Raw genomic sequence first — 23,660 nt, 5'->3', positions numbered from 1 at the left:
ACTCCGTTATGTGTATTTAACATGCCTCCCTGCCTGTTGTAGGCAGCAAGAAAAAAAAAATCATTTTTGTGTTTTGACTGTTCCACTATCCAATGCAATAAAGTAAAAAAAAAAAAATACAAAAACAAAACTCACCTCAATATCAGAGCAGTTTTTCTCCTCTTACTCCTCTCACCCCCATCACTCACTGTCTTGCTCATGTGGCATTAAACTCCCCGTTCGCCCCAACAGTGAGTTAACCCTCACAGTGTGCAGTCTGCCTCGAATACTGTCACAATACACAAAAGTTTGGTAGGCATTGCCAGAGGTATCAGAGTGGGTTATAAAATCAATAAAGAATGCTACACACTTCAGTTCTTTCTCAGACTCCCCCATTTCAATGGTGTGTTGATGTACACCGTACAGAAGCAGAATGCCTCAGTTATACGTGAAGAAATCCACAACCTTCTCACAAAATGTGCTGTAGAGACAGTGCCCCTTGCAGATTGTGAGAGCTGCTTTTTTCTGGTACAAGAGTCATCATTTTCTGGTACCAAAGAAAGATGTTGGACTCTGCCCAATCTTTTTATTTGAGACCAATGAATCGTGTGCTATTGAAGCACTCATTCAAAATCATCACGCTGACTGCTTCAGCTCTGGATGAAAACTCACATGCCACAGAGCGTGTGGCGCATATATACGTTGTGCATTAGAATGACGCGTGACTGTTTGAATGTGCTGACCCCTTGGCACAATATGACTATATCGCTAGGGTCTTCATATTTGCCAGGTGATCAAGTAGCATTTATAAATCACCAAGGGGGTGTGAGCTCACAACCTCTGCTGCAGCTAATGAAAGACTTTCTTCTGTGGTCAGATCAACACCTCCTCTCTATTCAGTCAGTACATGTCCCCGGATGCCTGAATTATACTTACTATCGAGGGGTGGGGTGATCCAATGAGAGTGGAGATTATACCCTTTGACTGTCAATATGATTTGGAGTGTATTTGGCAGGATGTCGGTGAATCTCTCCTGACACAATCTCCTCTGGGGATGGATGCACTAGCTCACAGCTGGCCAAAAGCGCACAAGTATGCCTTTCCCCCAGTGAAACTTCTGCCTTTGTGTGCTGTGCAAAATCTGAGAGGTAAAAGAATCCATTCTGTTAGTGGCATCAAAATTGCCCAGCAAGCCATGGTTCCCAGAAATTGTGGAAGTGCTGGCAGCCCCTCCGTGGATTATCACGCTGAAGAGAGACCTCCTCTCTCAAGCAAAGGGAATGATATGGCAGCCCAACCTAGAGTCATGGAATCTTCTAGTCAGGCTGCTCGATGGAGCTCGCTAGTAAGACATGTGCTTTTTCAGTGCATGTTGAACACTATCAAAAGGTGTCTTTTCGTTAAACATTGAGAAAGTTGGGAAAGTGCTTTCTACTCTGTTTAAAGCACAGGTCATAACACTGCTTTTCACTTGAAACACCGGCTGGGACAGAGATGCTTGATACATGCTTGCTGTGACCTATACTTGCGTTTATATTGAGCACTCAAGACAGTTTCAGCTTCTCAGAGCAGCTATTTGTATAATTTGGAGAGCAACAGGCCTGCCTGTGTCCAAGTTAAGACTATCGCACTGGTTTGTCTATGCAATTGCTTTTCTACAGGGCAAACATGCTACTGGGCAAAACTTAAAAGTATAGTGCACAATTCAAGGGGGGTTGAAACTTTTGTTGTTGTTATCTTGTTAATTATTCTGTTAATTGTTTTGTTTTGTTTTGTTTTTTGAAACAGCACAAGAACACTGGGTAAGAAGGGAAGCCCTTCTGTCCTTTTGTAATCAGTTCTTATGAAAGTATACTTTAAATAATACATTTAACAACCTAAATTAAAGTAATGCATTAATTTGATTTAAGAAACTACTCCGTTTGTTTTAATTATATAACTAAACATTTTTTAATTGGTTCTGTTCTGTAAATGTTATACTGTTATTTTTGTTTTATTTCTCCAAGAATAGTATGAATTTTATTTCCAAATTAATAAATAAATAAAGTGTTAATGCAGAATCAGACTAAAAAATTATATTAAATATAATTTTTATTATTTAATTATTTTTAGCTATTCATATCTCAGGTGGTCACTGCTAAATACACTAAAAGTCATGAATAATCAAATTAACTTGTTCCCTTTATCATTTTGTCTATAGCCCAGCCATGTCAGGCTGGTCAGTTCACCTGTGGTAACGGTCGCTGTGTACCAGAAGTGTGGCGCTGTGATCAAGATGATGACTGTGGAGATATGTCAGATGAGTCCACTTCCTGTGGTGAGTCACTGTCCTACTAGATTACTGGCTTGTCAAATTTGACTGTGGTTAAACTGGTGAATCTGTCAGCTCTGTCATCATGAAACTGCTTTTTTTCACATGGCCATTCAGAGCAGCACATGAATGCTGGGAATGCTGGGTAAGACAGGTAGCCCTTTGAAGAGGCTCAGCAATCTCAGTCCAAAAAAAAAAAAAAAAAATCCTTTGTCATCGGTTCTCATGAAAGGAGGGAAAGAGTATTTTTCCCCTTTATACTTGGAAAAAACTTACTACTTAATTTATTTCACCCTTAAAAGGAGTTTTTTCCTTCAATTTTTCAAATGTATTCTCAGCCAGATACAAAGTAAACAAACTAAGTTCATGTTTTTATCTTTATTATGATAATGGGCTAATCTGGCTACCATTTATATATAAAGTTGTCTATATATATATATATATATATATATATATATATATATATATATATATATATATATATATATATATATATATATATGTATATATATATATATATATATATATATATATATATATATATATATATATACTTCTCTTTCATGTCATTTTAACTCCCTCAAGCACTAAATAAAAAATTTGCCATTTCTCTATTATGCTATGTGATAGCAATGTAACTATCTGGGGTTCTGTCACCAAATGCTGCAAATTGCTTAAAGGCCTATTGTATCTTAGGCTGACTCAGTACACTCTTGCACACACTCCCAGTGTAAGCAGTAATTAGAGGGCATGCCTGACTTCACTTAATCGTAATCAAGCTGGGCTGAAAGATGCCTCCTGCAACTGCACTGTGCACAACACACCTGAAACGTGGTGACGCTCAGCTTGATAAAAAATAATTTGCTTATTTATAAAATTAGTTCTGCAGTATAGCTGTGACCGTTGTAGTATTAACTATCACTGCCATAAATAAAAAAACATAATAATAATTAATAATTAAAATAAAAAACACCTTCAATAGTTAATTGAAAATTAATTAAAATAAAATTGCTATTTTCCAAGCTTTGAAAGTGGATACAATTCTTAATCGTACCCCATACCAAAACTTAACAACTGCCTTACTAACTATTAATCAGCAGCAATATTTTTTTTTTATAATAAATTATTATTATATTGTATTATTGATTTATTATTTATGTTATAAACGTATATAATTGTATTTGTATGTGTAATTTTCAAATATTAAATTTGGTTACATTTTAAATATTGCATACATTTTAATATTATATATATATATATATATATATATATATATATATATATATATATATATATATATTAGGGGTGTAACGATACGCGTATTCGTATTGAACCGCACGGTTCGTTGGACTAATTAATTATCTTTGGAAAATAAAAAAAGTGTGTGAAATATAATGTTATGCGTTCAACAAGGTAGCGCAATAACCCAAACGATGTAACAGGCAATGCCCCTGACACCCCCAAAGAAAAAAAAAACATCAACTTATATGTTTATGTTAGGCTACTCAGTCAGGCGCTCGCTCACTCAGCACGCGCTGAAGGCTCGTTGCAAAATGGCCAATGCGTTTAACAGACCAGAAATAAAAGATCCTCCAATAACCAACAGGTCTGGTGTTTGGGTGCACTTTGGATTCCCTGTAAACTATAATGGTGATGGCAGAGTGCATGGTGGATAAAAACCAACGGTCGCATCTGCTACATGACAATAGGGTACACCAGCGGGAATACAAAAAAAAAAAAAAAAACACCAGGGGGAATACTTAAAACATGTCAACTCATTTAAGCCGACATCACCTTAGTGTGTCAGTATCTGGGAAAAGACGAAAAAAAGAAGAAACATACACGCAACAAACTATCCCCGCAGCATTTAGGCAGACATTTCCAATGGATTCAAACAGGGCAAAAGACATCACTGCGGCGATTGGTACATTTACGTTACATTTATGTTATAGCCGCGGATATGAGACCTTACTATTTACCATTCATTCTATCATCACCTTTATAGTTTACAGGGAATCCAAAGTGCACCCAAACACCAGACCTTTTGGTTATTGTAGGATCTTCTATTTCTGGTGTTAAACGCATTGGCCATTTTGCAATGAGCCTTCAGCGCATACTGAGTGAGCGAGCGCATTACTCTGTAGAGAAAACGCAGGTTTTAAGAACATGCAATTGAGCCCCGTTACAATATTCCTTCACGAGCCCATTTCAGACAGACCGTAATTCCTGCTTTGTTCCAAAAAACATAAGCCCTATAGAGAACCAATAGAGTAGAAACACACTCAATATAAAGAGTTATAGAGTTCCATGTAAAAAGTTACATCTTTGTATTTGTTCATAACTACTACAACAATATAACATTTTCATTTTTTTCTTTTAATAAGGAGCTGTTTTTGTTTTATACAGTATGCTGCTAAGAAAACACCATAGAAGATGGGTAAAGAATAGCTCCATCAGTTCAATGTAAAAAAAAAAAAAAAAAAAAAAAAAAAACATTGTTAGTTTTAATAAAATTTTTTTTTTTTTTTTAAATCAAGGAAATTTATCTGCCATTTTTTTCTTTTTGCAGTATCTAAAACGTACCGAACCGAACCGTGACACCAGCGTATCTATCGTATTGAACCAAACCTTGAATTTTGTGAACCGTTACACCCCTAATATATATATATATATATATATATATTTTTTTTTTTTTTTTTTTTTTTTTTTTTTTTTTCTAAAACACTTTGTCTCAGAGTTGCTATAGTTTGTTTACATTTTTCTTTGCAGGGCAGAGTAGTAATAACTATTGATGGATGAATAGAATCATGGATGTGATCATGTCTGAACTTAAACTGTCTACTCCACAGATTCGTATAAGTGATTTTTTTTTTTCTCTTCAAATCGAATTTCAGTGGGCAGAGTTATTACCCCTGCAGCCTCTCTGCTTGTTGTTGAACCTGATGTTTTGTGAATACTGGACACTGAAAGTAGTGATTGCCAAAGTCAGGGGACTGGAACACTCTGTTGTGAAATTTAGAAGTAGGATTTACTCCTGTCAACAATAACAGAAACATATTATGAGAATACATTTTCAAACACATCTTTTATTTGTTGACTCGCCTGTAATCTTGATTTGTAACAGTCTTCTCCTAGATTAGCAACTCTCTGAATGATGGGCTTTCCACTGACTCCTAAGAGTTCTTATTTGTGCCGGCAAAGGTTTTATTTGTGAGGGAGAAAGTACAATACCCTAAAAGTAATTTGGCATCTGTTATTTCTGAAATCTCACAAGCTCAGTTTACAGTAGTTTCGGAGATGTCACCCAGTGGAGCAAAATTGCTTTTAAGAAAAAGCAAATGCTGCCTACGCTCATATTCAAGCAATTGTTACTTCATTTAGCATTAATTTTCAAAGGTTTCAACCAAATTATCATAAATATGGCCACCTTTTGGCGACTCTATAATTGCTCAGTAATGGAGGAACATAGATTTGCTTAATTTCAAAGTGTCATAAGCACACGTTTTCGTGCATTTTGTTCTTGACTCTTCACTCAAAAATTAATAAAAATAAAGAGAGAGAGAGAGATCTTGATTAAAACACATTCTTAGCATTTATATGTAAATGTATAAATTGTGATCTATTCTATAACAAGAAGTGTGTTCATTCAATCCCCTCAAGTCATGAGTCATGAGTTATTAACCTTGGGCCCATTTAAACAGCACTTAAGACTAAAATGCTCCAAGGGAACTATCAATGTACATGGTGATGTTGTGAGGGTTTGGTTTCATCCGTGGAAATACCTGGTAGACTGTGTGGAGGTTTCATGACTGAGCTGAGAGACACTTTAAAGAGAAATAGATGTTCTTCCTCCACTGTGTGTATGTCACATTTCCTGTACACAAATGAGCACTGAGTATTCATGAAAAGGTTAAATTCAGTACAAGACTAGATACTTATGAGTTTGTGTGGATTGCATTCTTCAAAATACTTGTAAATGTGCCATTTTCTTTTTTCTTTTCATAAACTATTCTATCCCAAAAAAAAGAAAAAAAAATTAAGGTCAACTTTTTACTGAAGGCATTGTGATCCATAGGTTAATAGCAAAAGCTGCAGTAATTCATAATGTTGAAACAATAACCTTTTGATATCTTTACATCAACGCTGTAGTAAAGCGCACAAACCGTGCTATGTGTTATTGCTTCCTGGCAAGCTCTTATTGCCTCTGACTGTTTTCCACTGCATCTGTGAGGTCTCGTTTTCCATTGTTTGTAATTTCTTTTCATTACCCTTAGCAAGAAAATAGCAATAATTCACGGTGACATTTCACATGACCTTCAGGGTGTTTCTTTTTCTGCAATACTGGCTGTGAACCCCCCATGGCATGACTTGTGTTAAAAAAAAGTGTGGTGCACTGCAACAGAGTAGTTACCAATTCAAACTTGTAAGAAACTGTGAAATTTCCTGAGGACAAAAGAGCCTCCAAATTTAATCTATTTGCATGACAGGGCAATTTGAGCCAGGACAAACTTCTTTTGCAATTTTCCAAAGCTAAAAGCTAAAGGAAAAATGGGTTCTCTTCTCCAGTGCATCAAAGAGACAGTGATGTATTGGATGGGGTTCAAACATCAGGGTTTTTGTGGCAAACGTTTCTCATGGACTTTCTTTCCGCTTACAGCATTCCCTACCTGTGAAGCCCTCAGCCAGTTCAGCTGCGCTAATGGGAGGTGCATTAGCATGAAGTGGCATTGTGACTCAGGTGAGTGTGTCTAGAAGTAAGAATATACTTTACCATTTACTTAATCTTCCATATGGCATAATGATGTACTAGCCTATTTTCTCGGGAGCTGATAAAAGAAAGTCCGGCACTTTAATTCAATTAAGTCCATTGATCCCGCTGTCCAGTCTTTTTTGTCGTGCAAGAAATTAATCTAATTTATAACCATTAAATATTCAGATTATTTTATTTGAAATATCTCCATTTGAGATCAAGGAGGGTGTAAAATAACAACCCTTTATAATTTATTTCCAGCCCTCAAGGTGTTCAATATGTTATTGCCTACATGCAATACTCAATAATCAACAACAGTAAAACTTGATCGTATTATTATTTTTTTCTTATTTCTTTCTCGCTCTCTTTTTTTTCTCAAATGAGAGCATTCAGATAAGGGCAGCTTATGGAGATGGTTTTTCTTATCCAGGGACAGGGCTTTCAGATACCTTACTGATTTTTCAGCACAAAATGAAGCTTGACATAATTTGATGCCCTGAAGACTCTAATTTGAAGAAACTCCTGTAGTGCTGTCCACTGTTTTATCACTTCAGTTCCTATCATTGTGCAACAAAGCATGAAGCACAACAGGGTTAAAGACCCCCTTAAGGAAAATGTGCCATTTTCTTGTACCAAAGTGTTTTTTACAATCATAAATATATGTATATATTGATGGAGCAACACTATTTGTGTGACAATGCATGACAAAAAACACACACACAAAAAAAATCAAATTTACACTGATGTTCAAAAGTTAAAGTAATTTTTAAAGAAATTAATACTTTTTTTCCGCAAGGATGCATTAAATTGATCAAAAGTGACACACATTTAAAATATATTTACACAATTTGTCTATTTCAATTAAATAGTTATTTTGTATTGTCTATTTACCAAAGAATCCTGGGAAAAACAATGTGTTTATGGTTTTCACCAAAAAATTCAATATTTATAATATTAAAGAATGTTTCTTGAGTAGAAAATCTACATATCCTAATTTCTGAAGGATTATTTGACACTGATGACTTGAGGAAAGTTCACATTCTAGTAAATATATTGCAATTGAAATATATTGAAATTGATTTTTTTTTTTTTTATTATAAATAAATCCTACTGACTGCAGCATATGGTAAAAAGTCTCTATTATAATTAATGAAGTTATTCTGATACTAATTCTGCATGGATGTAATGTGTTTGTGATTGTAGATGATGACTGTGGAGACAACAGTGATGAGGCAGGCTGTGTCCACTCCTGTGCTAATGGCCAGTATAAATGCACCAGCGGCAGGTGTATTCCAGACCACTGGGCCTGTGATGGGGACAATGATTGCGGGGACTTCAGTGATGAAAATGTGACTTGTGCTGGTGTGGCCCCTGGTAGGACATCACATTTCTCTCTTTTCCCCATCTTATGTTTTTTTTTTTTCTTTTTTTATCTTTTTTGGTACAACTTTTAGGGCATTTTGACTGAGGTGGACGATTCTTATCGAATCGAGATCTGTCTGTTCTATTACTTTTGGTTGGTATGTACAGTATGTGTCAGTTGGATATGTTTTGTCATTGTGCCTTCTGTGAGCAGTGTCTTTAAATTCATAAAATGATCAATTTTGAAAAACTTAAATGAAGGCCTCTGTGTTCTGTTCCATTTGATCATCTGTGTGCAGCCTAGATTTGGTTGTTAGATTCTATTTTAGAGCCATTGTGCCAAATGCGGGGCCAGTAAAATGTAGCTAGAATCTAACCAGAAGTGCAAGTAGTAACATAACATTTAAATAAAAAAATGGTCAAATGCAAATAAGCCGTTAATGGTATTATAATATATAGCAAATGATCAGAGCAATATTACCGCCACAGACTGAAAATCAGCTTGTATTTGTAATCGTTACTGTAACTTCAGAGTATTGGGTGCATGTGGAGAGGTCAAATTTCCCTGTTACAGTAATTAAAAACACATTTGTGTTCGTTTCTGTACACAAACAACTTAACCAACTTACCAAGTGGTTTCCAGAGAATCTGTTTAACACGACTAATTAGCAGACTTGCAAACAGCCGAACAATAGCGATCAAGGCAGTGTTGCTCGTAATTGCCTTGGCGCAATGTCCCTAATTTGAGGAACACAAGTTTAAAACGGTCTCTCTTTTTCTGCACTTGACAGATCTAATCTCATCTAAACTCACTAGGGAGCCACCTTACAGATTTGAATCTTTTAATCTGCTGTAATTACCTCTGAAAGATGAGGCAGAGTCCTCCCATGCTTTTAGCTCACCAGCTTGTCACAGAAATGTTGGAGCCATTCATCAAACGGGCTCCTGACGGAGGTCCTCAGTTCCTGTCTGTCTCTGAGGGTTTGTCCTGCTTATATCCTCCCAGGGCATTGTATAACACATGCTCTGTGTGTGTAAAGTAGATGAGACACTGCTAACTCTCAACATTAGCCTTAAGCAAAGAAGGGGGGCCCTTTAGTCTTAAGGGTTTGTAATGTTATCAGCTGTCTTTTTCAGGAGGCCATTTCTTGTTTGATGGCAGGCAGGGGATTAAGGTGGGTTTGGTGTATGTAACACATTTCTGAAGTATGTATTTAACTCCTGCCACTTGGCATGGTTAAGAATGAATCAGAAACATGAGGCAGGCTACAGTAAAAAAAAAAAAAAAAAGCCTTTTTTTTGTACTCGTCTTACTCTTGAAGAAAGTCTCGCCCCTGTCCTTTGAGTTGAAATCGCACATTTTAAAGTCTTTGCCAGTGTCGGAGAGAATATTTAAATATTTATTAACTTGACAAGAGGAAATCTTAAAGTATACTTAATAAAACTCTGCCAGTTTAACATTATTAAGGCTAGCTGTAGCCTTAGTAGTCTGATGTGAGAGCATCTGTGAGCTTTAAAAAACTTTTCTTTTCTATTTGCCTTGCTATTTTTAATCCTGCCATGGATTGTGCCATGGAATGTGCCATTATTCATTCTTTTAGTACTTTTAAGTAATGAATTTTGTTAGACAAGTGTTCTTCCTTTGGCAATTGATGAGATAATTTCAATATTTTTATTTTCTATAAGTGGCGTAAATTCAGTTAATTTACTCTCTCTAACAGTTTAACAGAATTGTTGTTGTTTAAATCACCAAAATGACTGACTTATCAGAGTCATTTGTTCAGGAATAGGGCTACGCTGGTCGCCTGCATGTGATGATCACTAAAAAGAATTGACTGCGTAGAGTCGATTGTTTGGGAACGGAGTATACTCTGGCCGTGCTGAATGTTATTTCCACATACTATAAGGATCTGAGTCATTGGAGTCATTAATTTCAGAATCAGACTACACTGGTCGGCTGTATGTGTTTGATCCCCTTAAAATATCACCCATTAGACTAATTCTTTCAGGAATCAAACTACACTGGTCATGTTGTATGTGCTTTATTCATTAAAAAGAACCAACTCTTAAGGATCATTTATTACGGAATTGGACTACACCGGTCACACTTTTTTTTTTTCACTCACAAGTAAAAATTGGACTATGCTGGTCACATTGCATGTTTGATTCTCTAAAAAAGGTACATACTCATTAGAGTTATTTATTCAGGAATAGATCGGTAAGCCCCGCCTACATTAGTTTCTTTTGCTCAGTGGTCACTCAGACAAAAACAATACGCCTCACTCACTGTTGCTCATTGTCTTACAGCTATGTTTACATGCAACCAAATACTCTGTTTGTAATTCGATTGACAGCTCAATCGGACTGAAAAGCCTTCCCGTAAACACCTTAATCAAATGGATTGTGCTTGATCGGAATGAAATTTCGATCGGATTGAAGGGGGTGGTTTATTCCTATTTTAATATGATTGAGAGTGCATGTAAACACTCAATCAGATTGAACCCTGAAACTGAATGGACTGTGCATGTGCAGTGGTGCAGAAATAGCGCAATGACTTATGATGCACGGAACAAACGGCTCTTTCTTTTGAATAAAGTGTTGTATAAATTCATGTCCTGTCATTATCTGTCATTATAAATCTCTACTTTCACTCGGCAACTGTTAAGTAGAGCAAGATAACTTCCCACCAGTCCTTGTTTCGGATTCTCATCCACAGGCAAACCGTTTTGGGTGCAGGGATGGGCATTTTTACTGCGTCATAAATATGAGCAGCACAAATGGATAAATATTAATTCTGCTGTTAAAAACAAATAGAGAAACTGTTTTAGAATGGTTATTATGTTCAAACAGTGAGAAACTCTATATTTGTGCAGTGTAGGTAAAAAAATAAAATAAAAATCTAATTCGAAGATTGTGACATATAAACACACATACGTGTATCAACCCGATCACTTTATTTAGTGTTCATGTAAACACTAAATTCAGATTCATCAATCAAAATTAATAAATGATTCACTCTTTACAGTCTTTAGTGCTGGAATTGAATACACCATAGTTTCTATTTACACTAAGTGCAAATAGCCCTCTTTGTTGGCTGACAAACCAGTGGTGCAGATGGTAAAACGTGTGATGTATTAATTTTGACCTGTGTTAGAATCTGCTTTTTGGCAAACTTTTTTCTCCCTTTTTAAATTTCAAATCACACCAGAAAAGCATTTATTTTCAATGAAAATGAAGAATATAATCAAAAAGTTGAATATAAAGTATCAGGTAGGGTTAGGATAGGTGTTAGGAGAGCTTTATTGTACCAATAAGGTGGCATTCATTTAATAATTTGAGTTAAAATTACAATTTGACCTCAAGTTAATATTGTATACTGTTTTACAATGTACTACAATACTGAGGAGCAGATAATTGCCTTTATTTGCAATAACTAGTAACATTTTTGCATAGTGTAAATAGAATCTATAGCTATTTTAACTTAGTGTAAATTGCATCAAATTGCTATTGACACTTAGTTTAAATAGCCTCTATTGCCTTGAATACACTGGCTGTGTTATGTGTTTGATTCACTAAAATGGAACTGACTCATTGACTGAGTCACTTGTGTTTGAATTGGACTACACTGGTCGCCCACTAAAACAAAAACATGCTCTTTAGAACCATTTGTTCGGGATTTGAACTACAGTAGTCACTCTGAACGTGTTTTATTTTGTTCCTATGGCTCAGTGGTGAAGCATTGCGTTAGCGGCACAAAAGGTTTTGGGTTCAATTCCCAGGGAACACACATACTGTTAAAAAAATAATAATAATAATAATGTATAGCCTAAATGCAATGTAAGTCGGTTTTAATCATCTGCCAAATGCATAAATGTAAATGTAAATAAATGTAAATGTACTGTACGTGTTTTATTCACTAAAAAGAACTGACTCATTAAAATCATTTGTTTGGGAATCAGTATAAACCAGAATCAATCTCAGTTGTTATGTGTGTTATGTCCAGCTTTGCCTCCTGTGGAATGCAGTGGAGAGGAGTTTCACTGCCGTGCTGATGGGACCTGCATTCCTGAGCGTTGGCGCTGCGATGGGGATAAAGACTGTGAAGATGGCAGTGATGAAACAAACTGCAAAGGCATCAAGAGAATGTGTGATCCCCAGGCAAAGTTTACCTGCAAAAGCTCAGGTAAGCCTACCAGGTGTTCCTAAAAAAAAAACTTTGTCAAAGTTTCTCTGCACTTACCTTACATCTTTTTTTCATGCACTGACCTACAGCTAGTATTTTCTCTTTGTGTTCTATATAACATAAATAAAAACTTTAAATTCTGTGAAGCGGTGGGTGATATTTTATACCTCAATGCCATACTTGAGCTCTCAGTTATAGTTGCCTCTCTCAAATTGAGTCGGATGATAAATCCAGGATGTTTTCCGTTACATGGTGCAATCCTTTGCAATATCTCTGTATATTAGGATTTGTTTTTATCCAGAATGGCTGAGATGAATGATGTGAGACAGAATGATTTGCACTTCACAGTGAGGTATATTTTGGCAACAGTGTCATTGTACCATATTCTGAGTTAGTTATGACATTAAACTATAAAGGTGAGGTATGTAATATCTGTGCCAATAGCATATACAAAGAATATTAAGACATCTACAGGTTTCTCAAAGACACCTCGGTCTGCTTTTAGTTGGTCAAACTGCCAGTTCAGCCCCTAATTTGCAGCTTTGATTGAGCCAATGTTGCAGTGTTAGAATGGATGCTGGAACGAACAGAGTAAAGCTATCCTAATGCCACAGAGAATCAATGTTTACACTTTTCAAGAAATAAAGCTACAAATACTGTATCTTTCTTGCATTTTTCCTGCATATTAAGCATAAGTAGAAGAATGTATTGAATGTATTGGAAAAAGTTACACATCTTACCTCTGCACAAAAAGTATTATAATTCTACTTTCTGTTTCTTTTGATCATATTTTGCTGTCATTTGTACCTATAACTAGTTTTTGCTCCACTCAGACCATAGTGGAATCAACCAACATGGGGCTTTTTGATATAGCAGTCACCCTAATTGTAAATTATTTTCTTGAAAAGACATCTACTGTACAGTCAAGCCATAAAAGAGTTTTGTTCCTCTTCCTTTTGATGTAAAAAATTTGTTAAAAAGCAGCAACGTACACTTTCAAGACCACTGCACCTCACACCGAATGTAAAATCCCACATCATTTTGACAGACTCAGAAACAGACTAAAGTGTGTTCACCTGTTTATCTGATCATGGAGGTGGACTGAACACAAGGAAAGCCAACTGATTTTAAATCCAGCGTTTTCAATGTTGCAAAGTGTAAAAGAGCAGCATTCAAATGTTTGAGGTCAGTAAGATTAGTATATCTTTTTTAATTAATAATTTTATTTAGCAAGGATGCATTTATAATGCATTCATAATGTGGCAAAAAAAAATCTATTTCAAATAAATGCTGTTCTTTCTATTCATCAAGGAATCATGGATACAAATGTATTGCTTTCCATAATACATATTTACTGTCTTTTTGATCAAATAATTGTAGTCTTGGTTGGCATAAGGGACAAAAAAAATCTTAAAAACCTTTGAAGGAAGCCTTAACAGGAAGCTTGGAGGTAGAAATTCAGATGTGTTCATCTCAGAGCAGCCCTCTGACTCCCTCTAAACCTTCATGATCCTGGGGTATTCAGATTGTGTGCTGATCCCCTGTATTTATATGACTCTACTGCAGTTGCTTTGACCTTTATAAAAGTCTTCCCAGTGAGCTAGAAGGCTGAAACTTCACTATGTTCACCTCAGCAGCTCTCTGATTCTCTATGAAATGTTATTTGGCTAAATTGAAAGAAATTTGGAATAGTATATATAATTTGCTGAATAAGCTCCACTGTGTGGAAATTGCATGTTTAATAATAAAAACAAATGTTGCAGTTTTGCTAAATGTGTTCTCTGAGGGTTAAATAAGCTGAAGCTTCTGTGTGTATCTGACATCATGCCAGTTTGACGTTCTGCCACCTTTAAAAAATTTACCCCGATTTATCTTCATGCTCACCTACAAACAACAAATTAAGCCTGACAGCTTGATTTATATAGCGGCCTGACTGAATGTTGTGTCCCAAGGGAAGTGTATCAGCAAGAGCTGGGTGTGTGACGGCGACAACGACTGTGAAGACCGCTCAGATGAAGAATCGTGTGAGTCCTCCATCTGTAAGCCTCCCACTCAGCCCTGTGCTAATGACTCTAGCACCTGCCTGCCCCCCAACAAGATCTGCGATGGGAGAAATGACTGTGCTGACCATTCAGATGAGGGTCCTTTCTGTGGTGAGTGTCTTTGATTAGAGGCTCATCTGCTGTGTTACTTCAAGATGTGATAAAAATGAATCATTTCAACTCAAAATTTTTATTGGATGAAGCCATGCTGAATAAATTTGCACCTGTGACTGCTAATTCTACATTATAGTGCCTATGTTGCTTGGCAACTGTAAACAGAGTTTTTCAGAAATGATTCTGTTTGCATTATGATCTTTATTTCCTGTCTATAACCGCAAAGCTGCCCTATGAATCTGTGCTGCATAATGCTATATAAATAAAGGCGACTTGACTTGATTGGTTAAAGCACAGTATGTTACAGCAACAAGCATGTTGCCAGTGACATCAGATTATAACACACATTGCCAATATGATGATCACATAAGCCTAGCACAAGCATTTCACTGAAAATGACTAAAAAATCCTAAACAACATTGATAGCCTTAGTAACAAGCATGTTGCTAGTAACTTGATATCATTAAAAAAGGAACTTAGCTTAGCTTTGTGAAGAGATTCAGAGATGACTGGAGTGTAAAGCATAGCCAGCTGTGATGTGGATGCTTGATCTCTTGATATCCTTCTTAATGCGTGGAGTGCAGATCCCATCTGAACTTGTTCTCGAGTCAGTCACATTAGTATAAGTCATGAAGTCTATGTCAGTAATGCAGTGATGCGAGAAGCAATGCTAACTCAATCACTTCCCAATCAGGCAGCTTATGATCAATGCAACGAATTCACATATTCAAGTTCACAAACTTGAATGAATCTGAGGTGAAGTCCATGAGGGGAACCAATTCCTTTTGCTAAATTCCTGATTGCACAGTTCCTGGTGAGATGATGGGATTTTGCCCTGCTGAATTCACCATTTAATTAGCTATTGGGCAATGTGAAAGCTGCTGATTATACTGAAGGACCTTATATGTGGATGCTGTGATATGGACAGTGTTGGGAAGGTTACTTTGGAAATGTAAATTACCAAAATCAGACTTTGGTAATGCCTTGTACTTTGAGATTGATCTAAAGTTCAATGCAGATTTAAAATCATAAGAAATTGTGTACTGATACTGTTTTTGAAACCAAATATTTGCATAACTACAGGAAACAATAAAAAAAAAGTAACTGTAATTTAATTTGACTGATGTGATCTCCAAGAACTAACGCAACACTTGATTTTACAAATTCATTTGGTCTTTTATTGATGCAAGCCAGGGTCACAGTGCATATTTAACACTGGGTTCATAATGCTTGCATTAACAGCCTTATTCACTGTACACCTTGTGTTTAATGCTAACTGAGATGTTACGTGAAATCTGGTTCATTCTACAAGAAATGCTGGATGGGTTGAATAAGAAGTAGTCATATGGAGTAGTTCTATCAATACATAGAAAGCCAAATCATTCAAATAAAAAAGGTAACTAACCAATGAGAATAGAATACCTGAGCTGTAAAGATTCAGATTCATACTCTTGTGCAAATCAATATGTATTGTGGTTACTTGGGTGAAAAGATTTTGATGATATTGTGTTTATGCCCACACGGCATGTCCCTCAGGGCTACTTAAATCTCTTTGAGTTGCATCCTTGAGTGAGTGTAATGGAAATCCAGCACATGCCCTGTAAGCTACCAGCACACAGAAAAAAACAAAACCCGTCTGAAAGAGAGCTAAACATGAGGATCTGTTTGCCTCTGAAGTCCCCACTTGGGAAAGTGTCTCTTGAGAGTCACCAATATATAATTCTCTCAGAATGTGACAAACATTTCAGTGACTTTCAGTGCATTGCCAGCAGCTGCCCATGGGAGCCCACCACTCATGTTCTGAGGACGAGGTGTATTATCTGTCTGACTAGACCTGCTCTCGGCTTGGGTATCTTATCGGCAATTAGATTGTGCCAATGGACCTTGAGGTGGCTGACTGACTCAGACCAGCACAGCAGGACTCAATACCATTTGTAACCTTTGGGAAGCAGCTATTCTTCACCTCCATATAGACTTCAGGGCCCCTGTGAAGAAAATTCAATTCTCTCTTGCAACAGCAGAGGGGATCATCATAATCAGTAGAGGCAAAAAGACCTTGGAAGCTGTGAGTTCCCTCCCCTTTGTCTTTCTCCCATCAAAAGGACCTAGGTGCTTCAATGAAAGGAAAAAGCTTATCCATTAGTTAAGAGACTAAGAGTACCCGAGTTCGTCTGAACCATTCTTAAGATTTGTGTTGTATCGGAGACCTAGTTTTCATTTCTTTTAAACTTAAGAAAAAGCAATTTTCCAACATGAATGGATTTGTTTGGTCTGTGCAGTGGCTGAAGTCTGTCATAATTCAGACCTGTGATTTCTCACTGAATCTGCCTCATGAATAAAGTAATTATTTACGCTTTTTTTAATTATTATTATAATTATTATTGTGACATCTGGCTGGTGATGTCGAATAGGTCAGAGTAATTGCATAATGGTCTAGTCAAGAAAGACACCAAAACTTTTGAGACAAAAAGCAATAAGCTTGAAGCCTTGTGCAAATGTTCAATCCAAACCATCTGTCTTTGTTCATCTGTGGCTTTTCTGTTTCAGTTCGCACCTTGAATCTCATATGCCAGCAAACATGGCTTCATATCACCAGCCTTTCATATTGATTCTGTTTTTGTCCTCACTCATGCAGTTCTTGTCTGTTCCAGAGAAATGTTTGCAAGGTAATGGGGGCTGCAGTCACCAGTGTTCAGTGATCCCCAGCAAAGGGGTGGTGTGTTCATGTCCCACCGGACTCCATCTTGGCTCTGACAACCGGACATGCGAGACAGTGGACTACTGCTCTGCTCACCTTAAATGTAGTCAGATATGCGAACAGCATAAGACCACTGTCAAGTGCTCCTGTTATCCTGGCTGGCGACTTGATCCAGATGGAGAGAATTGCCACAGCACAGGTATTTAAATTCTTCAAACGTATATTTGATATACTGTATACTGTGTGTGTGTGTGTGTGTGTGTGTGTGTGTGCAACAAAAATAATATTACAAATAATTTAATGATCTAGTGGTCAAAAAGAAGTTGGTATTTAATTGTAATTTTAGTTCCAAATGTGTGTTTTTTGACACATACAGTGTGTATTGTTGTTGTTGTATGTATTGTTGACACATACATAGAACGTTTTAAAGAATCAGTATGCAGATCTTCCCATGCAACAACAGTTCATACATAATGTGACCTAGAATGACAAAAAAGCACTATAAAATATCATAAGCAGCATCGATGCAAATGTGTTGTTTTAAGAACAGACAGTAAGCACAGATTTGACTTACTAATACAAGCATTTTTCTTGACTAGTTAATGATTCTCAGGGAAATAACTACACTGTGCGTCGCTGTTTGTCCACAGTGGATCGGTTCACGGTACACAACAAAAAGAGCAACGGTAATACAATGACAGTGGGATATGTAGACAGGAGCTTCCCATTGAGAAGCTAATGTCTTTACAGCAGCATGCCTGCCAAAAGCTTTTCAATTGTGTCAGGGAATCTGAATTTGGGTCATTAGTCAGAATATGACAACAAGCATCTGTGTGGTATTTTATGGATTTAGTGACGTATATTGCTCTTGAGAGTTTAAGTTATTGTTATATCAGACAGCCACATTTATACTGTAGCTCTCAGCAGGGTTTATCCAATAGGTGTTTTTTTTTTTTTTTCTGGGATTGTTGCCTAGTAGATATAGAGATGGACTGCCAAATTAATTATATTAAGAATATATATTATAATACATTTATAATATTATATTATAATACATTTTTAAATACTTTACATACTGCATACCAGGGTGACTTTGTTCTAGAATCTAGATGGAACGTGTATATTGATCTAATTAATGTGGGTTGATTTGTGTGTGTGTGTGTGTGTGTGTGTGTGTGTGTGTGTTAAAAGGATGACTCAAGTGTCTTTCACCATTATCCTTGGGTTTCTATAAGTGTCCCTGTAAATCTTTTTGATAAAAACATCAGATGAAAGACTAATTAGTGGTCGTGCAGAGAAAAATGTGCATGACTGGCGCCTCAACACAAAGCGCAATGCTCTTGTAAACTCTAATGCACAGGTGTGAAGTGCTAATAATCAATTTGTTTCTTCTACTAGACCCCTTTGAGGCTTTTGTTATCTTCTCTATCCGGCATGAGATCAGACGAATCGACCTTCATAAACGTGACTACAGCCTACTCGTGCCCGGCCTGCGGAACACCATCGCTCTCGACTTCCACTTCAACCGCAGTTTGCTTTACTGGACCGACGTGGTGGAGGATAAGATCTATCGGGGAAAGCTCTCTGAGAACGGAGGTAATGAACACCCAATTTGATGTCCCATTCCCACTCGCCCTTTGTTTAACCTAAGCTCTAGTTCGAGTAGATATTCTGTTTCCCCAATCCTAGCATGCAGGTCATGTCCCCTGAATAGTAAGGCAATACAGAATGCGCTGTCCCTACAGTGGCTCTTTGAATGACACAGGAAACCTCTGAAGGAGCTGATGAATACCCTTGAATAGTTTTGAAGACTATTTTGAGTCTTTCTCTCAGAGGAAAAGGCCCCCAGTGCAGTCACTGCTCTCTCCTTTTGTCAAAATTTCATAAAGCCCTCCACAGCTGAGAATAATTGCAAACAGCTGGATTATAGATAGCTGGAAAAAAATCTTGTTTACCGCTGAGGGAAAATGTTATTTCCTTTAATGCCAGTGTTTTCTTCTCCAGAGTTCCTTTCAGAAACCCTATTGAAAAGACCAGCAAATGTTGTGATTGCCTGCTGTTGATATTCTGGTGTCCATACCAGGCTTCTTAAAGGGGTAGTTCAGTCCAAAATGTTTTTTTTTTTTTTTTTTTTTTTTTTTTTTTTTTTTAGATGAATGGTTTACTTTTATTGATATGAACATTATATGATATGAACATCATTTTATTGTTAATACATTATATTGTGTTTCAGAGAAGAGATAAAGTCATTGGTGTGGTTTGGAACCAGTGTTATTTTAGTATTATTGAGACACTATTATAGAATATATTAATAATAGATTTTATTTGTAGATTTTGAGGTTTCATTTTAATTTAAGTTTTATTTTATGTTACTTAATTTTATATATTTGTATTTTGATTAAATTATTTTTACATTTATTTAGTTTTAAGAGTTTTTTTTTTTAAGTAATTATTATTTTTTTAAAGGTTTTTTGTAGTTTTAACTTCAGGTACGTAGCTGAAATTATTAGTGTTATTTTTTATTACTGCACATTTAATTATTTAATTTAATATTTATATTTTATATCAGCTTAATTTTAGTTACTGGAAACATTTTTTTTTAATTTTTTTTTTATTATTTTTTAGAAGTAGATTTTGTTTATATGTGAACTATTCCTTTAAATAAATTAACTAGCAAGCCTCCTTTTGCCAACTTCATCAGAAAGACCTGCATCATTTGTTGGTGAAAACCATAGCAGCACAATAATACATTCTGGTTCAAGCTGGTCTTTTCAGCATGGAGTAGCATTTTGAAAAGCCGAACACTTTTAAAGAAAGTTCAAAACAACCAGAATGCTTTGCTGTGCTTAATTCGAAATCCCATCCACCCTGTGAACTAGCGAGAGTGGTTTGTTTTGTAGGTGTGACCGGGGTCGAGGTTGTGATTCAGCATGGTTTAGCCACCCCAGAGGGACTCGCAGTGGATTGGATTGCAGGAAACCTTTACTGGATAGACAGCAACTTGGATCAGATTGAGGTGGCCAAGCTGAATGGCGAAATGAGGACGACTTTGATTGCTGGTGGTATGGAGCACCCACGAGCGCTGGCTGTAGACCCGGGACAGGGGTGTGTACTAGTCTCATACAAAATTTACCACAGCCTAATTTCTTTCCTCTTACTCTGCTTTTCTTTTTCACAGTCCCTTCAGCAACGTTCACAGCAGCAAAAGCAAACAGTGAAAAACAAGTCTCATTTCTTTTTTGCCGTAATTTGTCCTCATAGAGACTAGCTTGGGAACATAACAGAGCAATCATATTTCAGGGGACTTGTTTGTCATCTATTACTAATGATCGTTCTAGAATAACGTGCTGCATCTTGCTGTTTATTTGTTGTGTTCTGTTTCTTTTTTTGTCTTCTTACTCTCAGCTGTGTTCTTCTCTTGCTCAGCTCTACATTTCTCATGGAGGCATGCTGGGAAAAAGAAAGTCTTAAATATGACAGCCTGAGCTCAGAAAAGTCACATTGGAGCATTTGAGGACCATAAATAATGCATATTCACATTATAAATGAACAAAAACAAGTTTATGACTAGGACTGCAGATATTTTGGTAGTCAAATAAAATGCCAATGACTTTAATTGTACATTATCAAATCTCTCCATATTCTCAATAATAATTAATATATATATATATATATATATATATATATATATATATATATATATATATATAACAAATATATGAGATTGATTTTCCTAGGGGGGGGAGTCACTTTTGACTGCAAAGGTACCAAGTTTGACCCACAAATGAAGACATTTTGTTCAATAGAGTTTTGTTGATTTGCTGTTCTTAGCCCTAATTGTGGCCTATGTTTGCCTGTTTTATGCAGCTAAAATATTTTTGCCAAACCCTATGAGCAACCCATAGAGGAGAAATATGGCATCCCCGCAGTCCAACTAGAGCTCATATTGAAGCTCAGTTGGATGGCATACTGTAAATTATTTCACTGAAAGCAGAAAAAAAATAATTAGGGAAAAGGGACTGATTTCACACTCGGCAGCATGGCACATATTAAAAAGCACCGAACTCATTACGTGGTTACTCTGAAATGCCCCATACAGCTGTGTCATAGAGAGGTGTGTTGAAAATGTATTGTAGTTCTGAAGGGATTAGCTGTCTTTGTAATTAGCAGCTCTTTTATTCATTGAAAGCCTGGTTTAATAACTGTATGCCGCTGGCCAATTAATTGGCCTTCTGAAAAGAAGGCTCCATCCTTGTAGCAAAATTCATATGAAGTCTTTTTGTATTGCTTACCTTCCATGCGCCTCAAACATTTGGCTGACAATTCAATTGTTTTTGATGCCTGATGAAGGAACATGATCACATATTTGATTTGCATATGAGCTTGAAGTATTTAGCATTTTACAATCCCTGTAATACCCACATTAGAATGTGCCCTTTGTTTTCATGCCACCCCAGAGAACTGTGACATTAGTTAAAAATTAACACCCATGTGTTACAATGACTTCACTGGCAGACAGTTTCCAGCGAACCTAACTGTATGCATATAAAATAATAGTTTGAAATTAATGTTATTTTACATTTAGATTTTTAAATCGTGTAAAGATGTAAAGTGGCACTGTTCTCTAGGGAAGAATAGGATGCAGCCCTGCACACACAGCTCTCATAAACACATTCCACTATTGCTCAAATGCAGCAGTTTCACAGGTTTGTGCCAACTCTAAGTTCTGTGACCAACAGTATCGCTCAATGAAAATTATTTATATTCTAGCAGGTAACTTTACTCTGAGTCAGCTCCCTGCGCTATATACTCCCCATGTTTATTTGCATAGCACTATACAATACATGTTGTTTTAGAGCAGTAGCAGAGGTCTGTGTCTCTTAATTGTTCAGTCACAAGCAAATAATCAAAATAATGTTTTTTTGTTGTTGTTGTTTTTTTTTATCTATAAGAATACTTCCTTGGGCTTATGAGAAGATGTATCATTTCTAATCATTTTTATTCTATATTTAGCATTCTTTTCTGGACTGACTGGGATGCCACTTTTCCTCGGATTGAGGCGACGTCAATGAGTGGAAGTGGAAGACATGTTGTGTACAAGGACATGGAGATTGGAGCCTGGCCTAATGGACTCACGCTAGACCATCAGGAAAGGAGAATAGTGTGGACAGATGCTCGGTAGGGGGGAAAAAAAATGGTTCAGTTTACAAGAAGCACTGACATTAAGTAGAATTATGAATAGGTGTTTTGTGTGTGTGTGTGTGTGTGTGACTTTTTCAACTGCATTAATACATTTAATCCAAAAGGAATGAATTAAATTATGCTAGATTTTTTTCTTATGCTGTAAATTCACAACAGGAAAAAAAAATGCTTGACTCTTCTGTATTTCCCTCAGGAAGTTGTCATCGCTATAACATCATTTTGATATGGACATAGAGTGCTGTTCACACCTCATGTTTCTCTTTTTCTCTTTAGCTCAGATGCAATATATTCAGCCCTGTACGATGGCACGGGGGTCATCGAGATCCTCAGGGGCCACGAGTACCTGTCACACCCATTCGCTGTGTCTCTCTTTGGAGGTGGTGTGTACTGGACAGACTGGAGGACCAACACTTTAGCCAGAGCGAATAAATGGACAGGCCACAATGTAACGGTCATCCAAAAGACAAGCGCCCAGCCGTTTGACCTGGAGATATACCATCCTAGCAGACAACCTCAAGGTGGGTCTGTAACCATCTAAATGCTGTAAATTCCATATAATTCAACATAATTGTTTTAAACTATTTTTACTGATTTAATATCAGCAAAATAGAATAGTGCTTTATTTTTTGTTTAAGATTTTTGAATACGCAAGGTTTTATCATCTATGTTTTTCTGTGTTTGTCCACCATTTTGGGCTTATATTTCACCAAAACTGTCAATGGCAATAGCTTTTTCTGTAAAGGATACATTCAAGGATACGTTCTCATTGGAAGAATGTCTGTGATACCTTAAAACATGGTTTTCTCATCCTGCGGTTGTTCCTGACTTATTAAATAATGAAAGTTCAGTAAATACAATCGTTTTAGACAAGTACTGTGCTATGGACAGCAGTGTCACGAAAAAGAATGATAAAATCACTTAAAATCAAAGAATAAACACAGCCATACACAAGTATGATGCTGAGTGATTTGCTTGAACTAACTAGACTAACACAACCTTGTTGCCATAGTGACAACAAC

General features: G+C 36.5%; 1 protein-coding gene across 5 annotated transcripts in view; it reads left to right on the top strand.

Annotated features, from left to right (window-relative positions):
- lrp1bb (low density lipoprotein receptor-related protein 1Bb) overlaps positions 1–23,660 on the top strand; it is a 250,801-nt gene that overhangs the window by 143,090 nt on the left and 84,051 nt on the right. For all 5 annotated transcript variants that reach the window (XR_003277158.1, XM_026217735.1, XM_026217734.1 and 2 more), the window contains 10 exons: positions 2,180–2,296; positions 6,948–7,028; positions 8,244–8,414; positions 12,406–12,585; positions 14,538–14,738; positions 17,393–17,638; positions 18,838–19,035; positions 20,340–20,544; positions 22,453–22,617; positions 22,915–23,159. Coding sequence is in view for 4 of the 5 variants with exons in the window: in XM_026217735.1 (XP_026073520.1) it covers positions 2,180–2,296; positions 6,948–7,028; positions 8,244–8,414; positions 12,406–12,585; positions 14,538–14,738; positions 17,393–17,638; positions 18,838–19,035; positions 20,340–20,544; positions 22,453–22,617; positions 22,915–23,159 (1,809 nt within the window). In the remaining variant the exon portion in view is untranslated. The remainder of the gene's footprint in view (positions 1–2,179; positions 2,297–6,947; positions 7,029–8,243; positions 8,415–12,405; positions 12,586–14,537; positions 14,739–17,392; positions 17,639–18,837; positions 19,036–20,339; positions 20,545–22,452; positions 22,618–22,914; positions 23,160–23,660) is intronic.

The sequence above is a fragment of the Carassius auratus genome, chromosome 34, assembly GCF_003368295.1.
Source record: "Carassius auratus strain Wakin chromosome 34, ASM336829v1, whole genome shotgun sequence".
NCBI lineage: Eukaryota > Metazoa > Chordata > Actinopteri > Cypriniformes > Cyprinidae > Carassius > Carassius auratus.
The sequence above is the reverse complement of the archived record's forward strand: the minus strand, read 5'-3'. Positions and strand labels throughout refer to the sequence as shown.